This window comes from Apodemus sylvaticus, chromosome 13, assembly GCF_947179515.1.
Source record: "Apodemus sylvaticus chromosome 13, mApoSyl1.1, whole genome shotgun sequence".
Classification (NCBI taxonomy): Eukaryota; Metazoa; Chordata; class Mammalia; order Rodentia; family Muridae; genus Apodemus; species Apodemus sylvaticus.
In genome coordinates this window covers 32,459,237-32,483,757 of record NC_067484.1, presented here as the reverse complement: position 1 = coordinate 32,483,757, position 24,521 = coordinate 32,459,237, and the positions used below count along the sequence as shown (strand labels likewise).

General features: G+C 43.7%; 1 protein-coding gene across 9 annotated transcripts in view; it reads left to right on the top strand.

Moving 5' to 3' along the window:
• Nedd4l (NEDD4 like E3 ubiquitin protein ligase) overlaps positions 1–24,521 on the top strand; it is a 322,257-nt gene that overhangs the window by 164,401 nt on the left and 133,335 nt on the right. For all 9 annotated transcript variants that reach the window (XM_052201459.1, XM_052201451.1, XM_052201449.1 and 6 more), the window contains 3 exons: positions 16,568–16,649; positions 19,443–19,481; positions 21,949–22,002. In XM_052201459.1, coding sequence (XP_052057419.1) covers positions 16,568–16,649; positions 19,443–19,481; positions 21,949–22,002 — 175 coding nt within the window. The remainder of the gene's footprint in view (positions 1–16,567; positions 16,650–19,442; positions 19,482–21,948; positions 22,003–24,521) is intronic.

Genomic DNA, 24,521 nt, shown 5'->3' with positions numbered 1-24,521 from the left:
ACAGGCTTTATCTCCTCCTGTGCCTTGTAGTTTATCATGAAAGACAGCGAGGGAGTTGATGCAGAGGCCATGGAGGGTGCTTACTGGCTTGTCTCCATGACTTGTTCAGCCTGCTTTCTTATAGTTCCCAGGACCACAATCCTAGGGCTGACACCACCCTCAGTGGACAGGACATGTATCAATGGATAACAAAGGAAATGTCCCACAAGGACTGCCCATGGGCCAATCTGGTAGGAACATTGTCTCCATTAAGGTTTCCTCTTCCCAAAGACTCTAACTCAAGTTGACCAAAACTAATTGAGACAAGACTTCTATCCTTCAGGTATTTAATCAATGGGATGGCTAGGCGGGCCCTTCTGTATGCCCTAAGAGCCTGATTAGACTTGATGGGTAATGATCTTGGAGGAAGAGATATATTTCAGGGGTCAAGTGAGCCCAGACAGGGAGGCCTGCAGAGTGAAGAGAGGCGGAAGATGAAGCCTAGGGGACAGTGACCTTGAACCTGAAGGTTTATAAGTCTGAGCTTTCCTACTCCCTCTTTATTGAGAAAAGTCTGGCATCCTGCCCAGCCTTGATGACCTTGAATTTCTGGCCCTCCTGCTTCCTCCTCCTGGATGCTGGGATTCCTGGCATGCACCACCACACCCTGTTTTAAGGTCTAAGTTCTTGACAAGACTCTGTGTACTCTTGCAAACCTGCCTGCATTCTTTCCCAAGACAGTTGTATTCGGATTGTCTTTGGAGACTCTTCAAACTCACCAGTGGAACTGCTGGCTTCAGTCCTTCTCACTTCAGAGCCAGAGTGTATCTTTTGATTTCTATGCATGGTCCAGTATTGACAGATCCCCGTGCCTCCAATGAGGAACATCTTTACTGATCATAGAAAAGAGGAGGTCTTTTCCTCCCCTTGTATGGTCTCCATAAGACCCGTTTAACTTTCAGAATTTCCTCAAAATGATAGACTATGGCATATGGAGGGTAAGTCTAAGTAGGGATTAATTGGCATTTTGCCACAGTATCTAGTCTTCCCTTTACAATGACATTTCTTACATGTCTTGGGATGGATCAAGCATGTGCTCTTTCAAAGGAGGCCCAGTTCACGGCCTTTGGACTATTAATGGATGATTCAGGACAGTTGCCAGGTGTCCTCCTACATGACAGAAAGGAGGATCACCTGCAGCATTCCAGCCTGCTGTTTGTTCCCAAATGATGCTGTGGGAAGAGAGGACATACCTCGCTCCCTCATATGACACAGACCTGATAGAAGCGTTGTCAGTGTCGCAGTATCATATTCCGTGTCGGTTCAGCAGAAATTGGAGGTTCAACGCCTCCTCAATTGTTTGCCTTTACTGCGAGCTCTGCAAGCGTCTGCTTTGTGTGCGAGCATGCACATTGGACTGAAGGAAGAATGGACAGCAACATGAAAGGTAGCACTGAGGACGGCAGCACCCGGATTAAGAAGTCTGTACTTGTGGGGGGGGGGGCTGGGGGGCTGGGGGACTGGGGAACTGGTGCTCATCTGGCAAGCTCCTTCTCTACTTATAACATGACAGACAATCCTCTAATCCAGGTTTCTGCAATGTCATTTTGTTTATCTGTGTCTTGTCCCCACCCCCAGTGAGGCCACCAATAATAATGTTTCGCCCAGACTTTACTTTTTGGTATCTCTGGTCATATCGGTGACATGAGGGTCACTGAGAATCTTCCCCCAGTGCCTGCATGAGTGCATGTATTTTGTCTTATACCCTTTGATACTCTAATAACCCCGAGATCTCACATGTTTAAAAAGCATAAGATATGATGCAAGTTAAAGATTGTGAGGTTCGTGTGGAAAAATCAATTCTATACTTAGTTATGCATGACAGATAGAAGATAAAATTGCTGAAAATTACAAATTTTAGCAACATAGGCAAGTTGTGATTTTTCTAAATGTAAAACTCCGAGGAGAAGCTACCTTCCTTTTGACGTTTGTCAAGATGTCAGCTATCTACAAATCACACGTTGGGGACCCATTTTCTGCAGGGTTTCATGAAATATTCAGAAGTCTCAGATCTAAATGGTGGCCTTAAGTTGGCGAGAATTAAGATTTAGAGTTTTGAAAAGGAACACACGGTGTGGAAAGGCACTTGAGTTGTGGGAGGGAGGGCCCTCAGCAGGTATAACTACAGGAATGCAGAAGATGGAGATGCTGGTTATTATGGGGTGGTTTGTATGGAAGAGGTGCTGACTGCGTGAAGAGAAAGTCCCAGAATGCATCTGAACCAATGACAAGGTGCGGTGGGGCAGAATGCTTAGAGAATGTTACGCTGACATCATTGAGAATAAGACAGATGTGGCTGTTATGGACCACGCTGGATACTCCACTTACTGTCAATTAGAAAGAATAAAACAGAACAAAAGGAAAAGAAGGAGCCCACGTGCTGGTTGTTAAATATAGTAGAAGTTAGATGCCAGCTATTGTGGGAGAGAAGTACAAGCTGTTCCCTGTAAACTCCTGACTTTCTCTGTGCTTGGATCCTGTGATGAAGCTCTTTATCTCTTTATTCTTGAGGGTTCCAAGGGCAGGGGGAAGTTGATGCATCCATAAAACCTAGTCCTCTGTCTAGTAAGGAAAACTTGCAGTGCTCAAGCGTACATGTTTATAAGAGAGAATATGAATGAAAATATAGTTCCCTATTAATGACTATGTAGAGTCTACACTAGATTCTGGAGAGGTCTTTCAACATCTAATACGGTAATTTAAGGGAAGATTTTTGTTGTTGTTGTTGTTTGTTTTTTGTTTTTTCGAGACAGGGTTTCTCTGCGTAGCCCTGGCTGTCCTGGAACTCACTCTGTAGACCAGGCTGGCCTCAAACTCAGAAATCCACCTGCCTCTGCCTCCCAGAGTGCTGGGATTACAGGCGTGCACCACCACTGCCCGGCTTGAAGATTTTTAAAAACCCAAATGCCTCTCAGATGTCTATGAGATTTAAGAAGCCAGAGCCAAGACCCAACTATCCTTTAGATGAGTTGGACACAGAGAACAATTCCCAGTGTGTGTCCACCTTGGTAGATTTGGCAAGGGATGATGGTGTTCATGCTGGTGCGGGCTAACCAGCTTTCAGTGCAAATAAGTGCTGCATTCTGGGAGCTTCTTTCTTGATAGTATGAGGGTCCAGAAGTTAAACGTAGGCACTTACTACGTATTAACCGCCTAAATGGGAAAGTACACCCGGACATCTATCACTTTAGAAATGGGAGTTGTAGTATTATAATCTAGCCCCTTTTCTGTTCATTATGACACAGTTGTTTCCCTCCCTCCAGTTCTGTTTGGAGTTTGCCACAGCACTCAAAATAACGGAGAGAGGTGAGGTATTTGGTGGTTTGCTTGCCTGTTACCCTGCTTGAAGATGAAACTACAGAAGAAGACCTTTTCAAATGGTCTCTCTGAGTCTTGAGGGGCTGCTTCTGACCCTTTGAAATATTAGGGTTTCACAGGTGGTCTTGTAGTTTTGGTCTCTTAGCAGGCCCAGAATGATCACAAGGTGACATATTCAGTGTCTCTCAGGGCCCCACAGCTTCATTCTGGTCCTCATACCCTTATGTGCAGTTCCAAAGGCTGTAAAGTCCCAAAGACAAAACATTTCTGTTGGTGTATTGGAAACTTTTGAGAGCCAAAGTCAGCGAACAGTCACAGGAGTGTTTCTGGCTTCCGTGTCTAGCAGTCAGCTTGCATTTTTATGTATGAAGCTGCAAAGATAATTCATGTTTGTCTGTGGACCTAACCCAGCCTCTTCTGGGGATGTTCTATGATAACAAGTATTACAAAGCCAAAAGGAGCAAAAGGCATTCTGTAACTTATTTGTCCCCCTCGGCTTCCCGTAAAGGCTAGCTTTTAAGGGATACTATTCTGCTAAGGCTGCTGTTGCAAAGCACCAGGCTGGGTGCCTGCCCAAAGACATTTACTGCCTGACTGCCCTGGAAACCACCTGCCGGGGGTATGAGCAGGGCTCAGTCATGACTCTTTCATTGCTTTTTCTGACTGAGGTGACAGTCAGCATCACTTTGTGTTCTTGGCACGTAGATGCAGCCTCCCCACAATAGGACCATCTTCTGTGTCTCCTCTGTACATGCCAGTTTCTCCTTCCATAAGGACAAGGTTGCATTGGTCACAAGTGAAAGCAGGTCACATTTCAGGCCAGGAGGACTCTTCCCCACCTTAATTAAAGGAGTTTTTCTTCCTGGGTTAGTTAATAAGGGCTGAATTCTCTAAGCGCTTCTGCCATTTAGAGCACGCCCTCTTTAGAGATTTGACACCGTTGAGTGTGGGCTCTGCTTTGTCATTAAGTCCAGTGTCTTCTGCATGCCCAGCCTTTTGTCCCTGTTAACCTGGGTTAGCCTGGGACCTCCTATGCAAGTTTGTAAGAGAACAACTCATTTGCAAACCTTTTCCCACACTTGATTTCTATACAGTTCTCTCTCTCTCTCTCTCTCTCTCTCTCTCTCTCTCTCTCTCTCTCTCTCTCTCTCTGTGTGTGTGTGTGTGTGTGTGTGTGTGTGTGTGTGTGTGTGTGTGTGTGTTGCATGCCACTTTATTAATCAGGGATGGACAGGGCTACTTTATAAAAGCAATGTATAATAAACAAACCAGAATGTACCATTGGACTTTTGTCTTATGAAGTCCTATTTGATATGATTTTTTTTCTCTAACCAGGCAGGAAGCAGATGAGCAAATTTGATATTCCACATCCCACCAAACTCCTTTAAGAATAAACCAACTGATGGGATCATGTCTCTCAAGAGGTTTTGTTTTGTTTTGTTTTGTTTCATCTTGTTTTCTTTAGGACTGAGATCTTAGAGGACTCTTATTGTTGCACGGAGCTCCTAACTGGTTTGGCTTTAGGCTGATAATTTTCATTTTTTTTTTTTTAATATCTAGGCAGGCCCTGACTTGCCTTTACCAGACATGTTTCCCTCCCACCTCCATCCTGCTGAGATAAACACCAAGTAGTGATGGTTGGTAAATTATAATTATAGGTAGTCCTTGTAGGGTGCCCTTCTGGTAACCCTAGTAAATGTGTATAACATCAGGTGACCAAGAAAAGGCCACCCAGAGGCAGAGTCTTCAGTCTCCAATAGATTCGGGTGTCTTCTCCTTAACCCCCCATCCTCCACACCCAGTGCAATGAGCTCTCTGTACTGGAGCAGAAACAAAGGGAATGAGGGAACCATGATGGTTGTCAGAAATGCACCCTGTGAGGTGTTCTGAATTGGAAGATTTAGGGTTGAGGTCCAGAAGTCTGTAAGTTAATCAGCCATCTTGGTCAATGATTCACAACCCTCCTCCCCCTGGGGTCTCAACCCCTTTGGGGGGGCGGGGTCACATATCAGATGTTTGCATTATGATTTATGACAGCAAAATTATAGTTATGAGGTAGTAATAAAATAATTCTCCTGTTGGGGATCAGCACAGCATGAGGAATGGTATTAGAGGAAGCATTAGCAAGCTTGAGGACCATTGCTCTAGGTGATGCTTGTGGCAGTATGAGAATCCTTGCACCAGGGGTTTCTGGTCAACCAGACTTCCTCAGTCACTCCTGCAGCTGGTAGTTCGGAATTTCTCCTTCAGAACTTCTAAGTGCACGTGCAGGAGAGGACAGAGTGCATCCGTATCTCCTGTGAGCAGTCTCAGGATCGGATGCCTGCCTAGGGAAAGCACTAGTAAGCCCTGCCTCTTGTGCTTAGAAGTAGATGGTTTCCAAAAGAACTCATGGTTCGAGGGAGGATGTGAGGATTTCATCCACAGAGCATCTAATCTCACCAGTGTCCTAATTTTTGTATTCTCTGTGACACAAGATTTCTTATGTGACGACGTTGCATGTCTGTCATATAGGTTGCCTTCTCTTTCCTGGCTTATCAAAAATCAACAAACTTTCTATTTTAGAGTAAAGAGTAAAAAACAATATTGCTGTAATAGAAAATTGTACTGCTTGGAAGTAGTAATTTAGCATTTAAGGATAGAAGGAACTGTTAGGGGCCTAGCCTTGGCTTCACTAGCTACCAAGGAACTGCAGGGAAAGACCATGGCTCTCCTCTCTGACAGGAGGCCTCCTGTGATGCTATCTGCTCATTGCAGGGCAGTATCTGGCACTCACTGCCAGGTCTTCGGCAGCACTTGAGAAGCAAGCACAACAAAGGAGATTTTTCTTTGCAGAACCATTTCTATTCTCGGCAACCTACCGATTTTGTATCTCTGAATGGATTAATTTCTGCATCTCACTTATATTAGTCCATAGGTTTCTCCAATGTCTATAAAACCTCTCAGAATGCTCTCATGTTGTCTATGAGTATGCAGACTGCAGAATTTTATCTTTATAAGCGTATCCTTTCCCAGCCTTGTCTAATCAGTTTGGAAGTTTTACATTTTCTCTCACAGGTTACCAGGTGTTAATCACTCACACCCTTAAGATTGTGTGAAAATAGTGCTTTTGCTGTCTTTGATGGAGTAGAATTTTGGAACCCCCTAAAGAGATAATAGAGGCAATCTATGTGTTGACATGGTGATTAAAGAAGCATGAGACCCACGGAGAGATGTTGTCTGGTGATGAAGTCTGCTACACTGACATTTAACATAGACACTAGGACGCTGGGCCTTTGACTGGACACATTGGCACACCTTTCCTGAAGGTTCTTTCCGACTTGACTTCTTTTCCATTTTTGGTTGTTTGTTTGTTGTTTGTTTTTTGTGGGGGTGTCATTGTTTGAGTTTTGAGATGGGATCAATCTGTGTAGCCTTAGCTGTCCTGGAACTTACTATATAGAGCGTGTTGGCCTTCGTCTTCCTAGCATTAAAGCTACGGACCAGCATGCCACTTAGACTTCACTTCTTGGTTTGTTCATGGTGGAAATACCTTATTGCTTTGATACATATATTGTGCGTGTGTGTGTCTGTGTATGTGTCTCTGTGTGTATCTGTGTGTAGTGTGTGTGTAGTGTATATGTAGTGTGTGTGTGTGTGTGTGTAGTGTATATAGTGTGTGTCTGTATGTGTAGTGTGTGTGTCTGTGCACGTAGTGTGTATAGTATGTGTGTCTGTGTGTGTAGTGTGTGTGTCTGTGTGTAGTATGTGTGTCTGTGTGTAGTATGTGTGTGTCTGTGTGTGGGTAGTGTATGTGTCTGTGTGTGTAGTGTGTATAGTGTGTGTGTGTCTGTGTGTCGTGTGTGTGTCTGTGTGTAGTGCATGTGTATGTAGGTTGCAGGGAGGTGATCTCATGGGTTAGAGGAGGTCATCAGATCCCCTAGAACTGGAGTTAACAGCAGTTGTAAGCAAACTGACTTTGAGTCGTGCGAGCGGAACTCAGTCCTCTGGAAGAGCAGCAAGTGTCATTGACCACTGAGCTCTCCAGATCCCCGTACATGGTGGGGTTTTGTTGTTCTTGTTGTTTAGATTTATTTGTTTAATGTATGTGAGTACATTGTCACTCTTTTCAGGCATACCAGAAGAGGGCATCAGATCCCATTACAGATGGTTGTGAGCCACCATGTGGTTGCTAGGGATTGAACTCAGGACCTCTGGAAGAGCAGTCAGTGTTCTTAACCACTGAGCCCAGACACATTATGTTTTTAAGTTTTCTAGTTGCTGCCATTTAGGCGAAGGGACCATGTGTTTGGATTCTAGATAGTGACATATTTATGCCACTTAGAAAACAGCGCAGCAGGACAACACCCATTATGTAGTTGGCTATGTTTCTAGAGTAGTTTTGTTGGTCTTTGCAGTGGTATAATAGAGAGCACTTCAGTCTTGGAGAAAAGCATTAGTGACTGCGCACCTTGTCACTGGAATAAGTCTAATGGTCATATGCAGTATTTCATGACTGTGTTTGCATAGCACATTGCATTTAATTTAATATTCAATATAATTTAATAATTTGCACTGCCTATAGTTGTCTCTAGCTTATTTTAATTCTGGGTTTTGGTGGGGAGGCCTGGTTTGGTTTGTTTGTTTTAAAGATCCTTTCTATTTTATATATATGGATATTGTGCTCCATCTGTGTCTGTGCATCTTGTATGTCCAGTGTCCCCAGAAGCCAGAAGAGTGCGTCAAATCCTCTGGAACTGGAGTTACAGATGATTGTGAACATGCCAGAAAGTGAGCCCAGGTCTTCTACAAGAGCGACAAATGCCCTTGACTGCTGATCACGGTCCAGCACCTTAAGCCTCTTTTTAATCTTTGGCTTTCGTAGATTGACACTGCGGGGATGCACGGCACACTCAGATGTACTCTGAGCAAGATGTGGCTTGGGAGGTGCACTGGAGCTCAGAATCTAGCCTCGCATGTCTTTTCTTCTTCTCATTCATGAAGTAGGCATGCTAGAATCGTTTTGTTTTGTTTAGAAATCGCGGGGATTAGTGATAGTGTGTGTCTCTGCACACCCGTACATGTGTGTATATTTGTTTAAATCTAATGTTTATAACTTTTCCCTAAAAGGTGCTCCAGTGCACCTCCCAAGCCACATCTTGCTCAGAGTACATCTGAGTGTGCCGTGCATCCCCGCAGTGTCAACCTACAAAAGCTTAAAAAGATTAAAAAGAGGCTTAAGGTGCTGGACCGTGATCAGCAGTCAAGGGCATTTGTCGCTCTTGTAGAAGACCTGGGCTCACTTACAAACTCAGTGTGTGTATGTGTGTGTGTGTATGTGTATGTGTGTATGTGCATGTTTATACGTGTATATGTGTGCGTGTGCATGTATATGTGTGTGTGCATGTGTGTGTGTGTGCATGTGTATGTGTGTGTGTATGTATGCATATGTGTGTGTGTATGTATGCATGTGTGTGTGTGTGTGTATGTATATGTGTGTTCTTGTATGTGGATATCTTGCTTACTGTGGCTTCTTTGGGAGGGAGACAGCATCCACTTCTGCTTGCTTCCACCTCACTCCCTCCACCTTTGTGCCCACCACAGGCCTTTTGCACGTGCTGAGAACTCAGTGTCTCTTTGGAATAATTTCCAAAAATAGCTTAGTTTTTGTCTCTTCTTATGGCCACGTGATTAGTTATCTCTTTATCTCCTTCCATGTATTAAAAAACATATACAGAGAGAGAGAGAGACAGAGAGACAGAGACAGAGAGAGAGAGAAGATGAGAGAAAGAAGAGAATCTACATTTAGAACTTCTAGTAGAGCAGGTACTGGTAGAAATGGCTGCACACTCCTGGGTTTTTCTTTTCCACAACTGTATGCATATTCCAGAACTCACAAGTGCAGCTTTCTCTCTCAGCTGCTTTCCTGGTCAACATTGATCTTGCACAGGATAAGGGGATATGGATGGAGCGAGCTCCCCCTTAACAAACACTCCCACATCTTCTCAAGAGCCACTTTAGTGGCATGTGTGCAGAGGCCTCTGGCTCTCAGGAGTTGCAGTGACTCAGGTTTGGGACCCCGACTGACTGACTGACTGACTGACTGACTGACTGACTGTAGGTGGTAAGGTTGGCTGTAAGGAGGGAGGCAGTCCCAACCAGAGATTTCAAGACCATGAGTAAGAAGGTTCTTGGATGCACTAAATCACTGCTTGCTCCAGACAACAAAATCAGAACTGAAGTCTCTGAGGATATTTTGAAGGCAGCTTCACAGTTTAAGCCCAGGACAAAGTTTTAATGCCCCTTTACCTATGCCTAGGAATAATAGGGAATGCATTTGGCTGTAACCTAACCCAGTCTTCTCATATCTGTTAAAATCGTATGTAAGAAAGAGTAAGTTTGTCACTGCCAGTGTCGGTGGCAAGTGGTACATGGCAGGGCATACTTCTTAGCTGTCAGTTCAGTCCTAAGGACTGGTGTGTGTGCTTCGTTCTTTAAAAGTCCCTCGTAGTCATGTACTGAAGGCCATTTTCCAGGTTTGAAAGCAACGTGAGGGTTGCTGTTGGGTTAGTGAGATCTCTAGTCACTAGAGTGTATCTTAGCTAAATCCTATGTGCAACTGTAATTTCCATCACCTTTTCTGCACTTGTAAAAGTAACACTTGCTCACAACAGGAAATTTAGAGAAGGGGGGGGGGAGATAAGAACTATACAGAAAGAAAGAAATATAAGTGACTTGCCTAATCCTGAATGTTATATCATGTTTTCCCTCATTCTAAGATATCTCTGAGATATTTCAATATTCTGGTTTCATAGTTATAACATTATTTATTTAATCACTTTCCTAATTGGGAAGAGTGTGCTTCTAATTTTTTCTTTTCTCATATGAAGCTGTCATGAGCATCTGGGCATATATTTTCTGGTCTTTCTGTGTCTCTGGGATCAGTCATCAGGGTTATATTTGAGTCAAAGGGTGTCAACTCTTGGAATGCTTTGGGAACTTTGTCCGTGTTCTGCTCCAGAAAACTGGCAATAATTTGTCTTTCTGGTAGCAGAGCCTTAAACTGTTTCTGTTTTACACTGTGTTAACTTCTTTTAGGCTTCCGTGATTTGTTACAAAAACTTCAGTCAGTGTCTTTGCGTGCATTTGTACATTTTATCTATTGTCACGCTTTCTAAGTGTTGCTTCTTTATTGAGGATCTAAATAAGTATGTGGCACTGATGGTAGACATGGGATTTTCAGTGGCATGCTCTAGAATGGGTAAGTCATAGTATGCCAGGTAGTCAAAATAAACATGATCGTGGCCCTGTGTAGTGTACTGTAGTCATTAACTCTCTGTGCTTTAGTAGGAACAGAAACCAACCCTTCTTCCAGCTGTCCCCTGTGGCACCCAGAACCTTCCTTTCTCAAAGAAGAACGATGACTTCCATCAGTATGGACCCTTTTCAGGGTTCTGATGAATAACCATTGTGGGAAAGACCCCTTCCTACCTGGCAGACAAGGCAGTGGCTTGGGAGCCTATCTTCTTCACCCTGGATGTCACACGCCTTGAACGTGTGGCCCATCAAAGGCAGCCTCTGCCTACCCTGCCACTCATTGCCCTGACCCCTGGGAAATATGTGGTTCTCAGAAAGGATTATTTATTCTGCTAAAAATGAGTGAGTGGCAGGTGGGGAGAACGCAGCTCCCCGTGAGTCAGTGAGCTGGTCAGGTATTACGTCACCGCAGTGTGTCGTGACTGAGTGTCCTTGTTGAGTGTCCTGGAAGGCTGGGCAGTGGGGTAGACCCAGACAGGCCAAAGGTCAGCTCTCCCCGAGAAGTGATCTCATCTCCAGGGTCTTTGCCTCAGGTGACGGGAGGTGAGGATGAGACCCCAAGAAAGATTTACACCTCTTCATTATTTAAATCCAGTTGAGGTCTGTGCAGCTCCAAAAGTTCGCTACTCAGTGTCACCAACACATGGGCACAAGAGCCGCTCTCTTAGTGCAGAGGCCCAGAGTTCTCAGCCCTGGCCTCCGTGTTGAGCATGGGAGAGGTGACCCCTGGGAAGCCCTTCTTTAGGAAGCTTTTCAAATCAAAATGGACCATGAGCAAAATTTGGGCTGCCCTCTCATGGGTGAACAGGAGGAATACTTTCTTTGACACCTGGTGGCTCTGTCTGTCACCTCAGCCTCCCTCTCTGCTCCTTACTGACTTTTCTGTAGCTCCTTATGTGTCTCAGGTCTGTAAGGTACAGCAATTTTTTTTATCTGATTTTTGCCTCAAATGTCTTCTTTGGTGCACAGATGTAAATGACTTGGAGCCACTCGAGCGTTCTCCCCTCAGCTTTGTATATTTTCCGTAAAAGGAGGCACCTGACATTCGTCCAAGTGGTGTACATTTTGTCATTTTCCCAAACTAGACATTTGGTTCTAGGGACCGGTGTCTTTGGTTTTTTTGGATTTGGTTTTTTCGAGACAGGGTTTCTCTGTATAGCCCTGGCTGTCCTGGAACTCTGTAGACCAGGCTGGCCTCGAACTCAGAAATCTGCCTGCCTCCGCCTCCCAGAGCGCTGGGATTATAGGCGTGTGCTGCTGCCACCGCCCGGCAGATTTCAGGTGTCTTAAAATTGCACTGGATCAAAGATATTTTCTGGTGAGAGTCCCTACTTTCCCTACTTGACAGTCCCCAAGCAGCCCCCAAATGCATCCCAGTAGACGTGGAGCACAAAGGCTGCCTGTAATGAGGACTCGTGTATTCCAGGCTGACCTCGAAGTTGCTGTGTAGTCAAGGATGCTCTTGAACTTCAGATTCTCTTGCCTTCCTGCTCTTGAGAGGGACTCAAACCACCCAAGCCTTCTACCATCTGAGCTCATCATCCTCACCTCCGTTCCTCCCCCTTCTAAACCTTGACACCTCTGCTGAGACCATTCTCAGTCTGGGTGGGGAAGCCTCCCCACCGCCTCCTGCTTCTTGGCTTAGGAAGAAGCTGCTCACAGATGTGTGTTAAGCCAGCTCAGGGAAGGTGGCGGCGAGGCTGCGCTGGTTCACTGGACGCTTGATCAAAAGGTCAAGGGCATCCCTCAAGCTTCCGTATAAAGTCCTGGTGTGGTACCTACCGCCGCCTTAGGAAAATCAGGGTACAGAGAAGTTAATTATGTGCATTCCTCAAGGTTAAACAGCAGCAATAGGGGGTTAAACCCTGCTAAGGATGGCTGCCTCCTTACGGTGTCCCTCCAGGTTGTCTGTTGTCCCTGAGCTCTTCAGATGGCAGCAGAGCCGGGCCTTTAAACATCCAGACTCCCAGCTCACACCCATCATCACCAGGCTTTACGTTGGCTCTTTCTGCCTGGAAACCTTTCCCCCTAGTCTTGGCCTGTGCCCCTTCAGATTCCTCTCTGGCAACAGTGCCCAGCTGAGTACATTTTCATGGTTATCTCCTGGGATATTCACTCACTGAGGACTCCCAGGTCTAAGGTGAGGCTAGGCTCCCAGATTCTAAGTGGCCCTGGCTTATGGGAGGGCAAAGACAAGAACCTGGGTTCCTGGCCAACTTTGTCATGATTATCGTTTTATTTCTCTTTGCTCCAAGCAGGTGGAGCAGAGCCTGGGCTTATCTCTTTTTGCTCGTAATATGCATATATTAAGTAGGGTGTGGTTCAAATCCCAGTACCAAATGTGTTGGCTCCTTAGAGGGGCTAAAAGGAAGAAGGGTATGGTTCACCTTTTGTCTATAAAATAGGAAGCTTGCCTGGAGGGAAGAACATCTAACTAGATAAGGGTAAACTAATCTTAGCTTGAACTTCTTAAAAGAGTTATCTGAACTGTTAGCCCTGAGCTGTCCTAAGTACCAGACACCAGAGGAGCAGTAGCTGGAAGCCAAGGATGGGTTGTTTTGACTACGATGCCCGACCCGAGCATCTTACCCAGGTGCCTGTGGGTATGAATAACGAGGAAGTGTGGAAGAGCTACCAAGCTGTGGCTGGCACACCCCGTTCTAACTATGTGGCAACAACTCATGTCAACAATCAGTGCAAGTCAGAAGTAGAAAGAAACAACCTGAGAAGCCCCCAGAGGGTGAGGAAAAGAAGCGCCATTTACAACAGCTGTCATGTCAGGGACATATGCACTGTTGGGCGCTGTGCTGGCCATTACTGATGCCCAGCCGCATTGTTCTGTGATCTCTAGATAACTCTGTGAGTTAGGGATTGATGTCCCACCTCATTCACGAGTAGCCCAAAGGTGAGTGTGGTTAAGCCCCAGCAGAGCAGGAAGGGATGTACCAGAGCTGCACACACTAGTAACTCAATGGCTCACCGTAGCCTTGGACTTGTCCCGCACAGACCTTTAGCCAGCCCCAGCCCCTTGGCCTTTGGCTGAAGGCTCTTAAGGCTGAATTATGCACCAGGAAGTTCCTTGGTCAATATTTCATAGGGTCTATTATAGCTTGAGCACTCCAAGGTAGTACGTGTGCAGGCATACCTTGGCCTCTCCACAGCTGGAAGGCACTGTCCCATGGTCAGAGACCTCACCCACAAACTCCAACCATGTGTGTCACTTGTACGGTATGCAGGGGATATGAAAACGGAGGTGAATAAGTCACAAGTGGAAGAATGTGGATGTTCTATTAAGGTGAGGCTTAGCGACTCCTTGAAGTTAGTTACATAGTAGCCAGCAATTGCAATAGCAGATCTAAGTCTAAAAACATAGCCCGGTGTATGGGTACTTTGTGTAATGTGGGGTTATGTGTATGGGTTTACACTTTCTTATACTCTATACTAGAAGTGTGTTCTTGAGACTGAAATTAGACATGAGAGCTTTTAAAGCGATAGATTGGCGGCTAGAAAAGAAAGGAAACGGAGAAGTCTAGTGCTGGTTAATGCACTTTTCAAATACCACTTAGAACACGGGTTTTCCAAATGTAGATCAGGTGCCTCTGCATTAGGGAATTTTAGAGCATTGTTAATTCTGGGATCTCTCCTCCGGTTATATGAGTTTAGCTCAGGTCACGGAGCCTAGCCATCTGCATTTTAACCACCCTCTCCTCTCAGTGATTCTGGTAGACTCAAGCCTGAACAATGACCAGAAAGGCCAACTCTGTCATGTCCCAGACCAGAGACCTCCGAGGGAAGGTCTTCTTGAGCCTTGAGCATGCAGTAGGTGCTGGGTCTTGGTGGCTGTTTTCTGTTTTTCTGAAGTGCCCTGGTAAAAAGTGGACTTGTCCAGTTCAGTTCTCCTTCCCCAAGGCAAGCTTTCTGTTTTATGAACAACAGTAAGATTGACGACTGTCTTTTTCCGTGTCGTCATATTTTACAGATCTTTGCTTTGTGTGTGTCTGGAGTGGGGGTGTATGTGTGGGTGGGTGGGTGGGCGTCTCTATGGATGCAGTGATCCCCTTCAGGTGTGTGTGAGACCAGAGGTGTGAGACCACATTGGTTAGCTTCCTCAATTGCTTTTGACTTTCCTTATTACTACTATATGATTATTAGTTGGTCAGACTGGTTGCCCCTGAGCTGAGAACGGCCCGTTCTTGGCTCCCAGACATGGCCTACTCAGCTCTTACGTGGGGACCAGGATCCAAACTCAGCTCCTCATGCTTGCACAGCAAGCATGTCACCCTCTGAGTCCCCTCCCAGCCCTGTGCCCTGTGTGCTGTGTGCTCACTGCTCTCTTACTGCCAGTTGCTTATAAAGGGCTCATGACATAAGCTTATCATTGCTGATAACAGGTAGGAGTTAATACACTCAGGATCTTGAAGTATTTTCTGTCGTCTTTGTGAATACTCTGGAAGTCGTAAGCATTGTTGGGACAGTCCCTTACGACTAACTCTCTCCATGGTTTGTTGAGTGGTTTCTAAGACAGGGTGTCCCTCTATCCTCAGGCCTGGCACTTCTCCTGATAAATTCTAGGGTTTTGTTAGTACAACACCCTGGCCATCTGACTGGTTCTCAAATTGACTTGAAACTGACACAATAGAGTGGTAGAAATAAATGATCAGGTATAGATAATTAAACAAGTAAAGACTGGAAGGAAGGGTAAATACATAAAAGAACTTTGTGTTTTCTGAGTTCTCTTGAGAACTCAAGAGGTAACACCTGGGAAATCTCTCCAAACAGAGGTGTGTGAGTGTGAGTGTGTGTGTGTGTGTGTGTGTGTGTGTGTGTGTGTGTGTGTAGGTCAGAAGATAACAGGAAAGATAACAGTCAGCTTTCTCCTTCCAGCCTTATGTGGGTCCCAGGGATTGACCTCAGGTCATCCGACTAACCCTGGTACTTTTCCTGCTGAGCCATCTGACTGTCCCCACCCCTATTTTTTATTGAAAACTTGAATAATTTAGAGCATTTGGGCTAACAGAATCAGAAAATATGAGTGGATTGGCACTGTTAATATAGACAGTCTACATTAGCTACACATTTCAGTACATGTCTTTCTAGAAGATGCCTGCTTCTCAAATTAAAGACTGTGTAGTTTGTCCAAGGACTTGTAGTCAGAAAACTTGAAATTTAATCTAGACTTTTCTCAAGTCTCTTCCTTCTGGTGACCACCGAATTTTCTAGGTTTCAATATTCAGTTCTGAAGTGTTTATTTATTTTACTTGTCATGGTTTCGGTGAATAACTATTGTTTTAGATCTACTAGAAGAAAAGTATTTTTACCCATGTGTTAGAAATGAGACTGCGGCCGGGCGTTGGTGGCGCACGCCTGTAATCTCAGCACTCTGGGAGGCAGAGGCAGGCGGATTTCTGAGTTCGAGGCCAGCCTGGTCTACAGAGTGAGTTTCAGGACAGCCAGGGCTACACAGAGAAACCCTGTCTCGAAAAAACCAAATCCAAAAAACCAAAAAACCAAAAAAAAAAAAAAAAAAAAAAAAAAAAGAAATGAGACTGCGAATGGGCCGTAAAGTTAAGTTTTCTTGATAGGTTTTTATTTGTGGGAACAAATTTCCTGTGTCGCTTAACAATCTCTGGAAAAATCTGTCAAAGGTCTGAAAGTGATGACAATGTCAGGTGTTGGAAAGATCATCTTTAAAGTTAGAGCACTGGTGTCTTTGTGTTTCTGTGTTGTTTAATTTGGGCTCTGTTTGACAAGAACATTTATTAAAATCTGCTCATTAGTTTATGGACATAAATGTGAGCTGGGATGTTGACTGGTGTTTGCATCTTCATGCTGTTTTGCTGGTTTTTGTTTGCTTGTTTGTTTCTAATGATAAAGTAACATACAGCACCGTTAAGTGTGGGCCATTTCCTTGCAGTGACCCGTACGTGAAGCTATCCTTGTACGTAGCTGATGAGACCAGAGAACTTGCTCTGGTTCAAACCAAGACAATTAAAAAGGTATGTTTTTATGAAACTTTTATGAAATTTATATAAGTCATTATTTAACATTTTGTATTTTTGCTTTGCAGCAGTTTGTGTTTTAAGGATAATATAGCAATATTTTTTAAGTGTCCCTTAAGTATTATGTCTTAAAATCATCCTTGTCCAAAAATTTTTCATGTTTTATTTATCTGTATACATTTTTTCCTTATATCACATATAACCATACAAATAAATTGTTCTGCTTAACTCAATATTTTTTATAAAAACATGTAAGCTATAATTTAACGTTTACTTAATGAAATGGATTGTGGAATTAGCAGGCAAAAGAGAAATAGTTTGATTTGAAATAACTGTTACGGAAGGAAGCAAAATGCTTTGTTAGGTGAAAATAACTCAGGATGTATTAATAATAAAGTTATAGGTCCATATATATGTCTTTTCCTGTTGTTGGTGTGTGTTGTGCACCTTCATATGGATGGAAAAATAAACATGGATTTTGGGGGTCAGAGGTCAAAATCAGGTGACTTCTTTAACCATTCTTTCCCTGATTTTGAGACAGGGTCTGTTGCTAAACACAGAACTCACTGGCTTGAGTCGATAGGCAGGCTAGCAAGCCCCGGATCTGGGCTCTGTCTCTGCATCCATGCAGGGGTGACAGGGGCTGTGCACTGCTCTGCCCACTGTTTACATTGTTGCTGGGACAGCACACACACACATCTTACTGACTGAGCCATCTCAGCCTTGTAAAAATAATGCCTAACTCCACTCTCCCCTGTGCTTGTGTTTAGCTATATAAAATACAGGGATATTTCTTGTGGGTAGAGGCGTCTTTGTTAAAATTGCGTATTTTCTACCAAGAATACTATATTTTTGTTAGGGTTGTTTGTGAGTTACTATTATCCCCCCAACACACACACAGACACACACACACATACACACACACACACACAGAGAGAGAGAGAGAGAGAGAGAGAGAGAGAGAGAGAGAGAGAGAGAGAGAGAGGAGAGAGAGTTTCACTGTTTCTCTGAGTCTGTTAGATAAGTCTCATCTCTCTGCAAAAATGTATTCTGTTTCCCCCATTGCTTTAAACATATCGTATCCTTCCTGCTGCTATGGAGACACTTCAGATCTTTGGCACAGTAGGGTCATTTTGTACAGGAAACTGTAATGCAGTGTCCTTCACCTGACATTGAGACCAGCAGTAAAATCTGTTTGCAAACAGAAGCCAGTGTACAGATTAGTGGGAGGCTGCCTGTGAGGACGGAGGCCATTGTTCCCAGTGCTAGGCGCTGGCATTTGGTCTGTTCCCAGTGAAGCTGAGGCACTTAGCTGGAACAGCAGTCCGGGGCCTAGTCCCCTGCTGGACTAGAGCCAAGGACACATGCCAATGACGAGGGCATTGCAATGCCTTTCATTTGGAGTAGCAGCCCTGTTTCTCCCTCCGTTCGCCAGCTGGAGGGAGTGTCTCCATCCCTGCAGCCAGCCTCCTGGTTAGTATTTGCTGTGCCGTGTTGTACCTGATGTGTTGTTCTGTGCTGGGTTGTGGGAGAGCTAAGGCTTCCTCTGTCTGGGTTCTTGCTCCATTGGCTTTGTGGTCACCTTTTGTCCCTTGTCTGCCTGGCAACCCCTCCTACTTCATCCTATGTACCTGTCTCCCAGGTCGGGAGTGGAACATTCTCACACACACACACACACACACACACACACACACACACAGCCAATTCGATCTCATTTCTATTCATGCCCCAAAGCGTGGTCAATAAGGGAGGGGTTTTTTGAGGAGTTGGGGTGTGGGGAAAGTGGGATCTTGCTGTTTTTTTTTAAACCAATGCAATTGATTGTTGTCAGTGTTGCTTTGCATGTATGGTATTCTGTGCTTGTTTGTTTCTGTTTTCTTTTTTCTTTTTCTTTCCTCTGCTAAAAGGCAAACGTGTTGATGCAATGTTTTTTTGTTTTTAGAATTTTACAGGTCATTTTTGCCGGTTGCGTTTCTCTGACTTTTATGCCTGTACAAACATCTGTGTGTGTGTGTGTGTGTGTGTGTGTGTGTGTGTGTGTGTGCACACGTGCATGTGTATGTTCCCTCATAAAAAGTGTTCTATATTAGTTTGGAAAGACGCTTTGCTTGGGCTGAGCATCAAAATATTGCTGCAATCTTGCAAGATGTATATTTAAATACATTGATAAAATATGAATCATACATGGAGATCAAAGGATATTTTTAAATGATTTTTTTTGAGAAAAAAAATACAGTTCCCTTTGGTTATAGCCTCCCTCTCTCCCTCTCTTTTCCTCTGTGTGTGTGTGTGTGTGTGTGTGTGTGTGTGTGTGGTGTGTGTTAAAAATGTCATCAGTATTGTTCCTTATAAAATATTCTTCAAATGTCAACACTGATGTAGGTAATGAGCTTTTTCAGCCGTTCCAAGTTTAGCACGCCCTTGTTGCAAGTCAAGGGGAGTCAGCAAAGTCTACTGCCTCCTTGACAGAGAAAATCATTTTCAATGTCGTTTTCTGAAGTGACTTTTCTTTTCATGGCTCTTTGTCAGTGAGCCTTAGCATTCTTCCTTCGGGTGAGCTTGTTCATGAAATTCATGGTTTCGTAGTCATGAATCATCAGTTTTATAAATACCGCCCTTCCACATGCATTTTGGGTGTATAGAATAGTCTCAAGTAATTGAATAATGTTGCTTTTATTGCCATTTTGAAAAACATTTTTATGAAAAAAATGTTTGCGCAAATGTGAAGAGTTGTATTAATAACTGTCAGTTCCAACACAGCTGAAGATCACAAAATAATCTCTCTTCCAGACGCTGAACCCAAAGTGGAATGAAGAGTTTTATTTTAGAGTAAGTTTTTCTTCTCTTTTGTAATGATTGTTATTGATCTCTAGATTGATACTGATATATTCAAAAAGACTCCTGGGAAGAAAACTAGTTAGCATTTTAAGTAAGAGATTTCTCTTACTTAAAATGACAGAGAATGTTTGGGCAGGTAGATTTTGAATGTGTCCCAGATTTTGAAAATCTGTGGAGATTTCATTTGGAGCTATATAAGACAAATAAAAAAGGTTGTCAAAATAACATGTTATTTTTTTCAACTCAAACTTTAAAAATAAGATTGAAGTATGTCTGGTTAATTTCAGTTGTGGGTTTGTTTTGTTTTGCAACCTTTGAAAAATGGAATTTGAAGAAAAAGGCAAGAAGCAATGCAATTTAAAACAATAGTTGAAGCCGGGCCGTGGTTGGCTCTTGCCTTTAAACCCAGTACTTGGGAGGCAGAAGCAGGTGGATTTCTGAGTTCGAGGCCAGCCTGGGCTACAGAGTGAGTTCCAGGACAGCCAGGGCTACACAGAGAAACCCTGTCTTAAAAAACCAAAAAAACAAAAAACAACAACAACAAAAAACCAATGGTTGAATTTCTGTGTGATATGGACTATGAATTGTTCATCCACAGTAGGAAGATGATTGAAAGGAGGCATTACACATTGCCAGTGATGAGGCCAGCAGTGGTTCAGTGGTAGACTACTTGCCTACCACTCCAGAGACCCTGCACTGCCTCCCCACAAAAGACAGAAAAATTATCAGTTATGTTCTGGTTAGAAGAGAAAGGTTTCTAATTCAGAGACCTAATGCATACAACTACATTTAATACCACCGAATAGGAGAACCTTTCCTCGGCCTCTGGCACTGTTTAGAACAGCTGGATACAGAAGGAGATTCTCTGAATTATTCAAGACTGGTACTTACTGGTGTTTGCTAGCAGATATTAGGACACTTTAAAACCTCGACATTTAATTGGAAAAGAAGGCCTTTCCTGTTTAAAAATGAAAGCTTGAGTTGTCTATACACGATGATGTTAAACACCTCCAAACTGCTCCAGCCTTCTAGTGCTGTTAGGCCCCGCGTGCAAGATCCTGGCTTCTTCCTCTCAGCCGTGCTAGGATATTTGCACTGCGAATTTGGATGACTTACCCAGCATCTGTTTTCTGTTATGTTCAGAGCTGAAATATGGCTCTGAGCATTTAACACTTGGTAGATCCCATGCCCAGCCCTTACTAGATATATTTTAGATAACTCTGTGAGGGACCGAAAAGCTGGCTGTTGCTGGCTCTTAGTTAACTCAGACACAGCAAGCAGCCTTCTCATGAAACTCCAGATTGTTTGTACCACTCCTATTTGAACCCCACTGTATAAATTTTAGTAGATATAAAACTGTTTCAATGAATCGTACCTGTGGGCTTTTTGTTTGTTTGTTTGTTTGTTTTTAAAGATCTTTATTTTATTCCTTCCACAATTTCATATTGAATGTCTATTATGTGCTGTTCCTACTATAGACTGTCTCTATTCCTGATGAGTGTGGAACCATTTGCAGAGTTAATGAACAGGCAACCATCCATCTGCTTGTTCTGTTGCTAAGCAGACACAGACCCAGGGCCAGGAGCTCAGGTTGAGCACACGAGCTCTCTGTGCTACAGTCGAATACAATACCATTCTGTGTTCCATTAGGGAGAAGCCAAGCCTAGCATTAGACCCAAGTCCCAAGTCTGTCATGACTGCTCGCAGTTTCTGAGGACACCAAACATTCATAGTCTCCTGGATCCCTTTTCCCCTGAGAAAGAGAGGTCCTTTCAGTGTGGTCTTTTCTTCCCTGATTGACAGGCAGGGATGTAAATATCCCTGGTGCCATGTCTGGGAAGGCTGGTAACAAGACAGTGGCACTTGAGTCTACTTGATGAAGCATGGGTTGTTTGGGTGAGCTTGGGGAAAGAGAAAGAAACCAACACCAGGAGCCTCAGGGGTGTCACTTTCCCTTGACCCAGGGCAAGTTCTGGTTGCTCAGTATATATACTACTGGCTTGTGGGTTCCTGGGAAAATTGCTTCAAGCCCCTGGTTTCGGTGATTTCTGTTGTGAAAATGAATTGGTAGTTATATACTGTTGGGTTGTGGGGAGAATTCAATGAGGCTATATAGTGTTGGGGCTTCAGGAAATTATAGTTGTAGGCGGGACATTCACATAGGTGGTAAGTGGCTAAGCGTAGGACCTTAACCTACAGATATGTGGGTTCCTCTGTAGAAGAGGTGAGGAGTCCTTTTAGACTGTTGAGATCACTCTTCAAGAGACCATGATAAAGGCATTGTCTTTTTCTGGTATGCCTAGATATTCTCGGTAGAATAATGGCAAATAAGCAGATTAGTTATTGATATACAGTAGAGTCCAAGTGCACTAGGAGTTATTCTTAATTATTCCTGTCTCTCATTTCGATTTTAAAATTATACCTGTTGGTATTGAACTATAGTTTCTGTTCCTTTTAGGTAAATCCATCTAATCACAGGCTCCTATTTGAAGTGTTTGACGAGAACAGATTGGTAAGTCCTTTGTTTTGAGTTTTGTTTCTTAAAAACTGGATTTTTTTTCGAGTCGTGCCTTTCGGATCCGCTGGGTCACCCGCAGCACACATGCCTCAAGAAGACTGCTTTGGTTTCACTGTTAAAGTTCTCAGTTGCAGCAAATATTTGTGTGTTGCTAGGTCAGAAAATTGATTTGGGTATATGTGTATTTGTTTTTATAGTTGATACTAATAAAAGTCGCCTCTGATGGCATCACCCCAAATCCTTACTATGCCTTCTTTGGGGAATACGGATGAGTGTGTGCGTCTGTAAATGAGGCCATCAATCCTGTTCATTTCAAAATGTTCCTCAGACATATGATACCACAGCAAATTCACCAACAGCTCTATGGTGATGGTCTCTGGGGAAACAGAAATCTAATTACCAGTTAGTTTATAATTAAAGCCAGTCTCCTTAGCAGGTGAAATCAAACAGAGGTATTTTCTCAAGAAAAATCCTTAGAAAGGAATTTGAAAGGCCTAGCCTAAGAGCTGAAGGTCTGGCTCAGTTGTAGAGGACTTGCCTGTCATGTGCAAGGTTCCGTTCTCAATACTGTTAGGACAGCAAACCCTTACATGAAGGAAAAACCCACCAAAAACAACATAAGAACTCTGGAAGCTATGCTTGAAGAAGAGAGCTGATATAACTAGCATTTTATATGTAGAGAGAGTGTGTGTGTGTGTGTGTGTATGTGTGTGTGTGTGTGACATAGAATATACAGTGTATATGTGGTAATCAGAGGACAGCTCTGTGTAGTGAGTTATCTCCTTCCATGTTTATGTGAGTTCCTGAGACACTGGTGACTGAGTTTGCATGACAAGCACCTCTGTCTGCAGAGATAGTTGGCTGGTCCAGTGTTTTGTTTTCCTAAGTAACTTGAATGTTTACATCAAATTCTCATGAGCCAAGTGTCCCAGGTATGAAATTGAACACAATCAGGTTTTGTGTCAGTCCTTCGAGCACTCTCAGAAGTGGGAATACAATTCGGGGCACATGATCGATTACGCTCCTATTTACTGCCCTGCCTAAGAGGAATGTGCATTCGTGAACTCGTCTTTCTACAGAATTCAATAGAAACTCGGCCAACTGTAGAATAGCTTGAGGTTGGCACAGTGTATCCATAAGAAGATACGTGATACAAAGTTATGTACTCCCTGTTATTAGGGATGCAGAAACTCTGATTCCAAGGGTGACAGTGAGGAAGTGCCAGCGAAGGAACTGAAGATGTTACAGGGTCTAACATCTTGTCTTGTTAGTATCAGCCTGTGCTGGAGAATAGCCGGACCTTCTACCTAAAGGATTTGGGGGTGATGTAATCTGATGTGTTTGTCTTTTGTCTTCTTGCAAATGGACCACTAAGGGATTGAGCATCAAATCCCTGCGTCTTTACTGTTATAAATATGGGATTGTGGTGGCTTTGTTGAAATGAAATGTGTCCTGGGAGAGTGATCTTTAGAGATGAGGACTAACTCTCCTGTGAGTTGCAGGGTGTGGTTCCTGGCCTCTCACAAACCTCTCCAGCAAGAGCTGGCCGTGAGTGAACTAGTAGCATTCGTTGAGGTAATAATGCAAGCAGTAAGTCTCTGCAGGAACAGGGCCTTCACACACTGGTACCTACCCTCCAAACTGCAGAGGAAAGTCATTTTTAAATGGTCAAACTTGAAGAGAAAGTACCTCTTTATGTTCTTCTGCTAGGGAAATTTACTGTTTAAAAAAGTGTCGGATTTCCCATTCTGTGTAGTTGAGTAACCTTGTCATGCATAAAAAACTATGCTTCCAAACCAAAAGGGGGCTTTGACTGCAGAGCAATTGACCAAATGCAGTTGTGTTTTACATGTTCATGCTAGACCTTGCCCCAGGCTGTCTGCTGTGTGGTTACCTTCCATAGAATGTCAGTGGTGCTGGTGGTGGCTTTTTCTTTGTTAGCTGTTAATCCAGGGAAGACAATACGTGACTGGAGTCTACTTGGAAGTTCTGGCACTGAGCAGACCAGAGACTAGGTTTCACAGAGGTTATTTTTTGCCATTCAAAACTCTGAGCTTTTAGAAAACAAGTTCGGGTGTGTGTAAACACTGGATTAATCCGCCACACCCTCTGCTCCAGAGCTGTTGACAGAAACATGCTTTGTAGATTTTAAAGTAAGTTTTTGTCACTCTTTGCAGCCTGGTATTTTCCCCTTCTAATTTTTTGAAGTCCTGCCTAAATAAATCTCTTTGTTAAGGAACTGATGTTTCTGGGGGCCCAGGAAAATGTATATTTAATATGTTGAGAGTATTTCCAGGTTTGTGATGAATCGGAGGACAGTTTTTGGGGGGCATTCACTTTTAGTTCTCTGGTCTTTTCTGGCGTGTTGCAAACAAAGATTCTAGGTTTGAGGGCCAACTGTGGTAATCTTGATGAGTTCTCTCTCTCTCTCTCTCTCTCTCTCTCTCTCTCTCTCTCTCTCTCTCTCTGTGTGTGTGTGTGTGTGTGTGTGTGTGGTCTGCATGTGCCTGTAT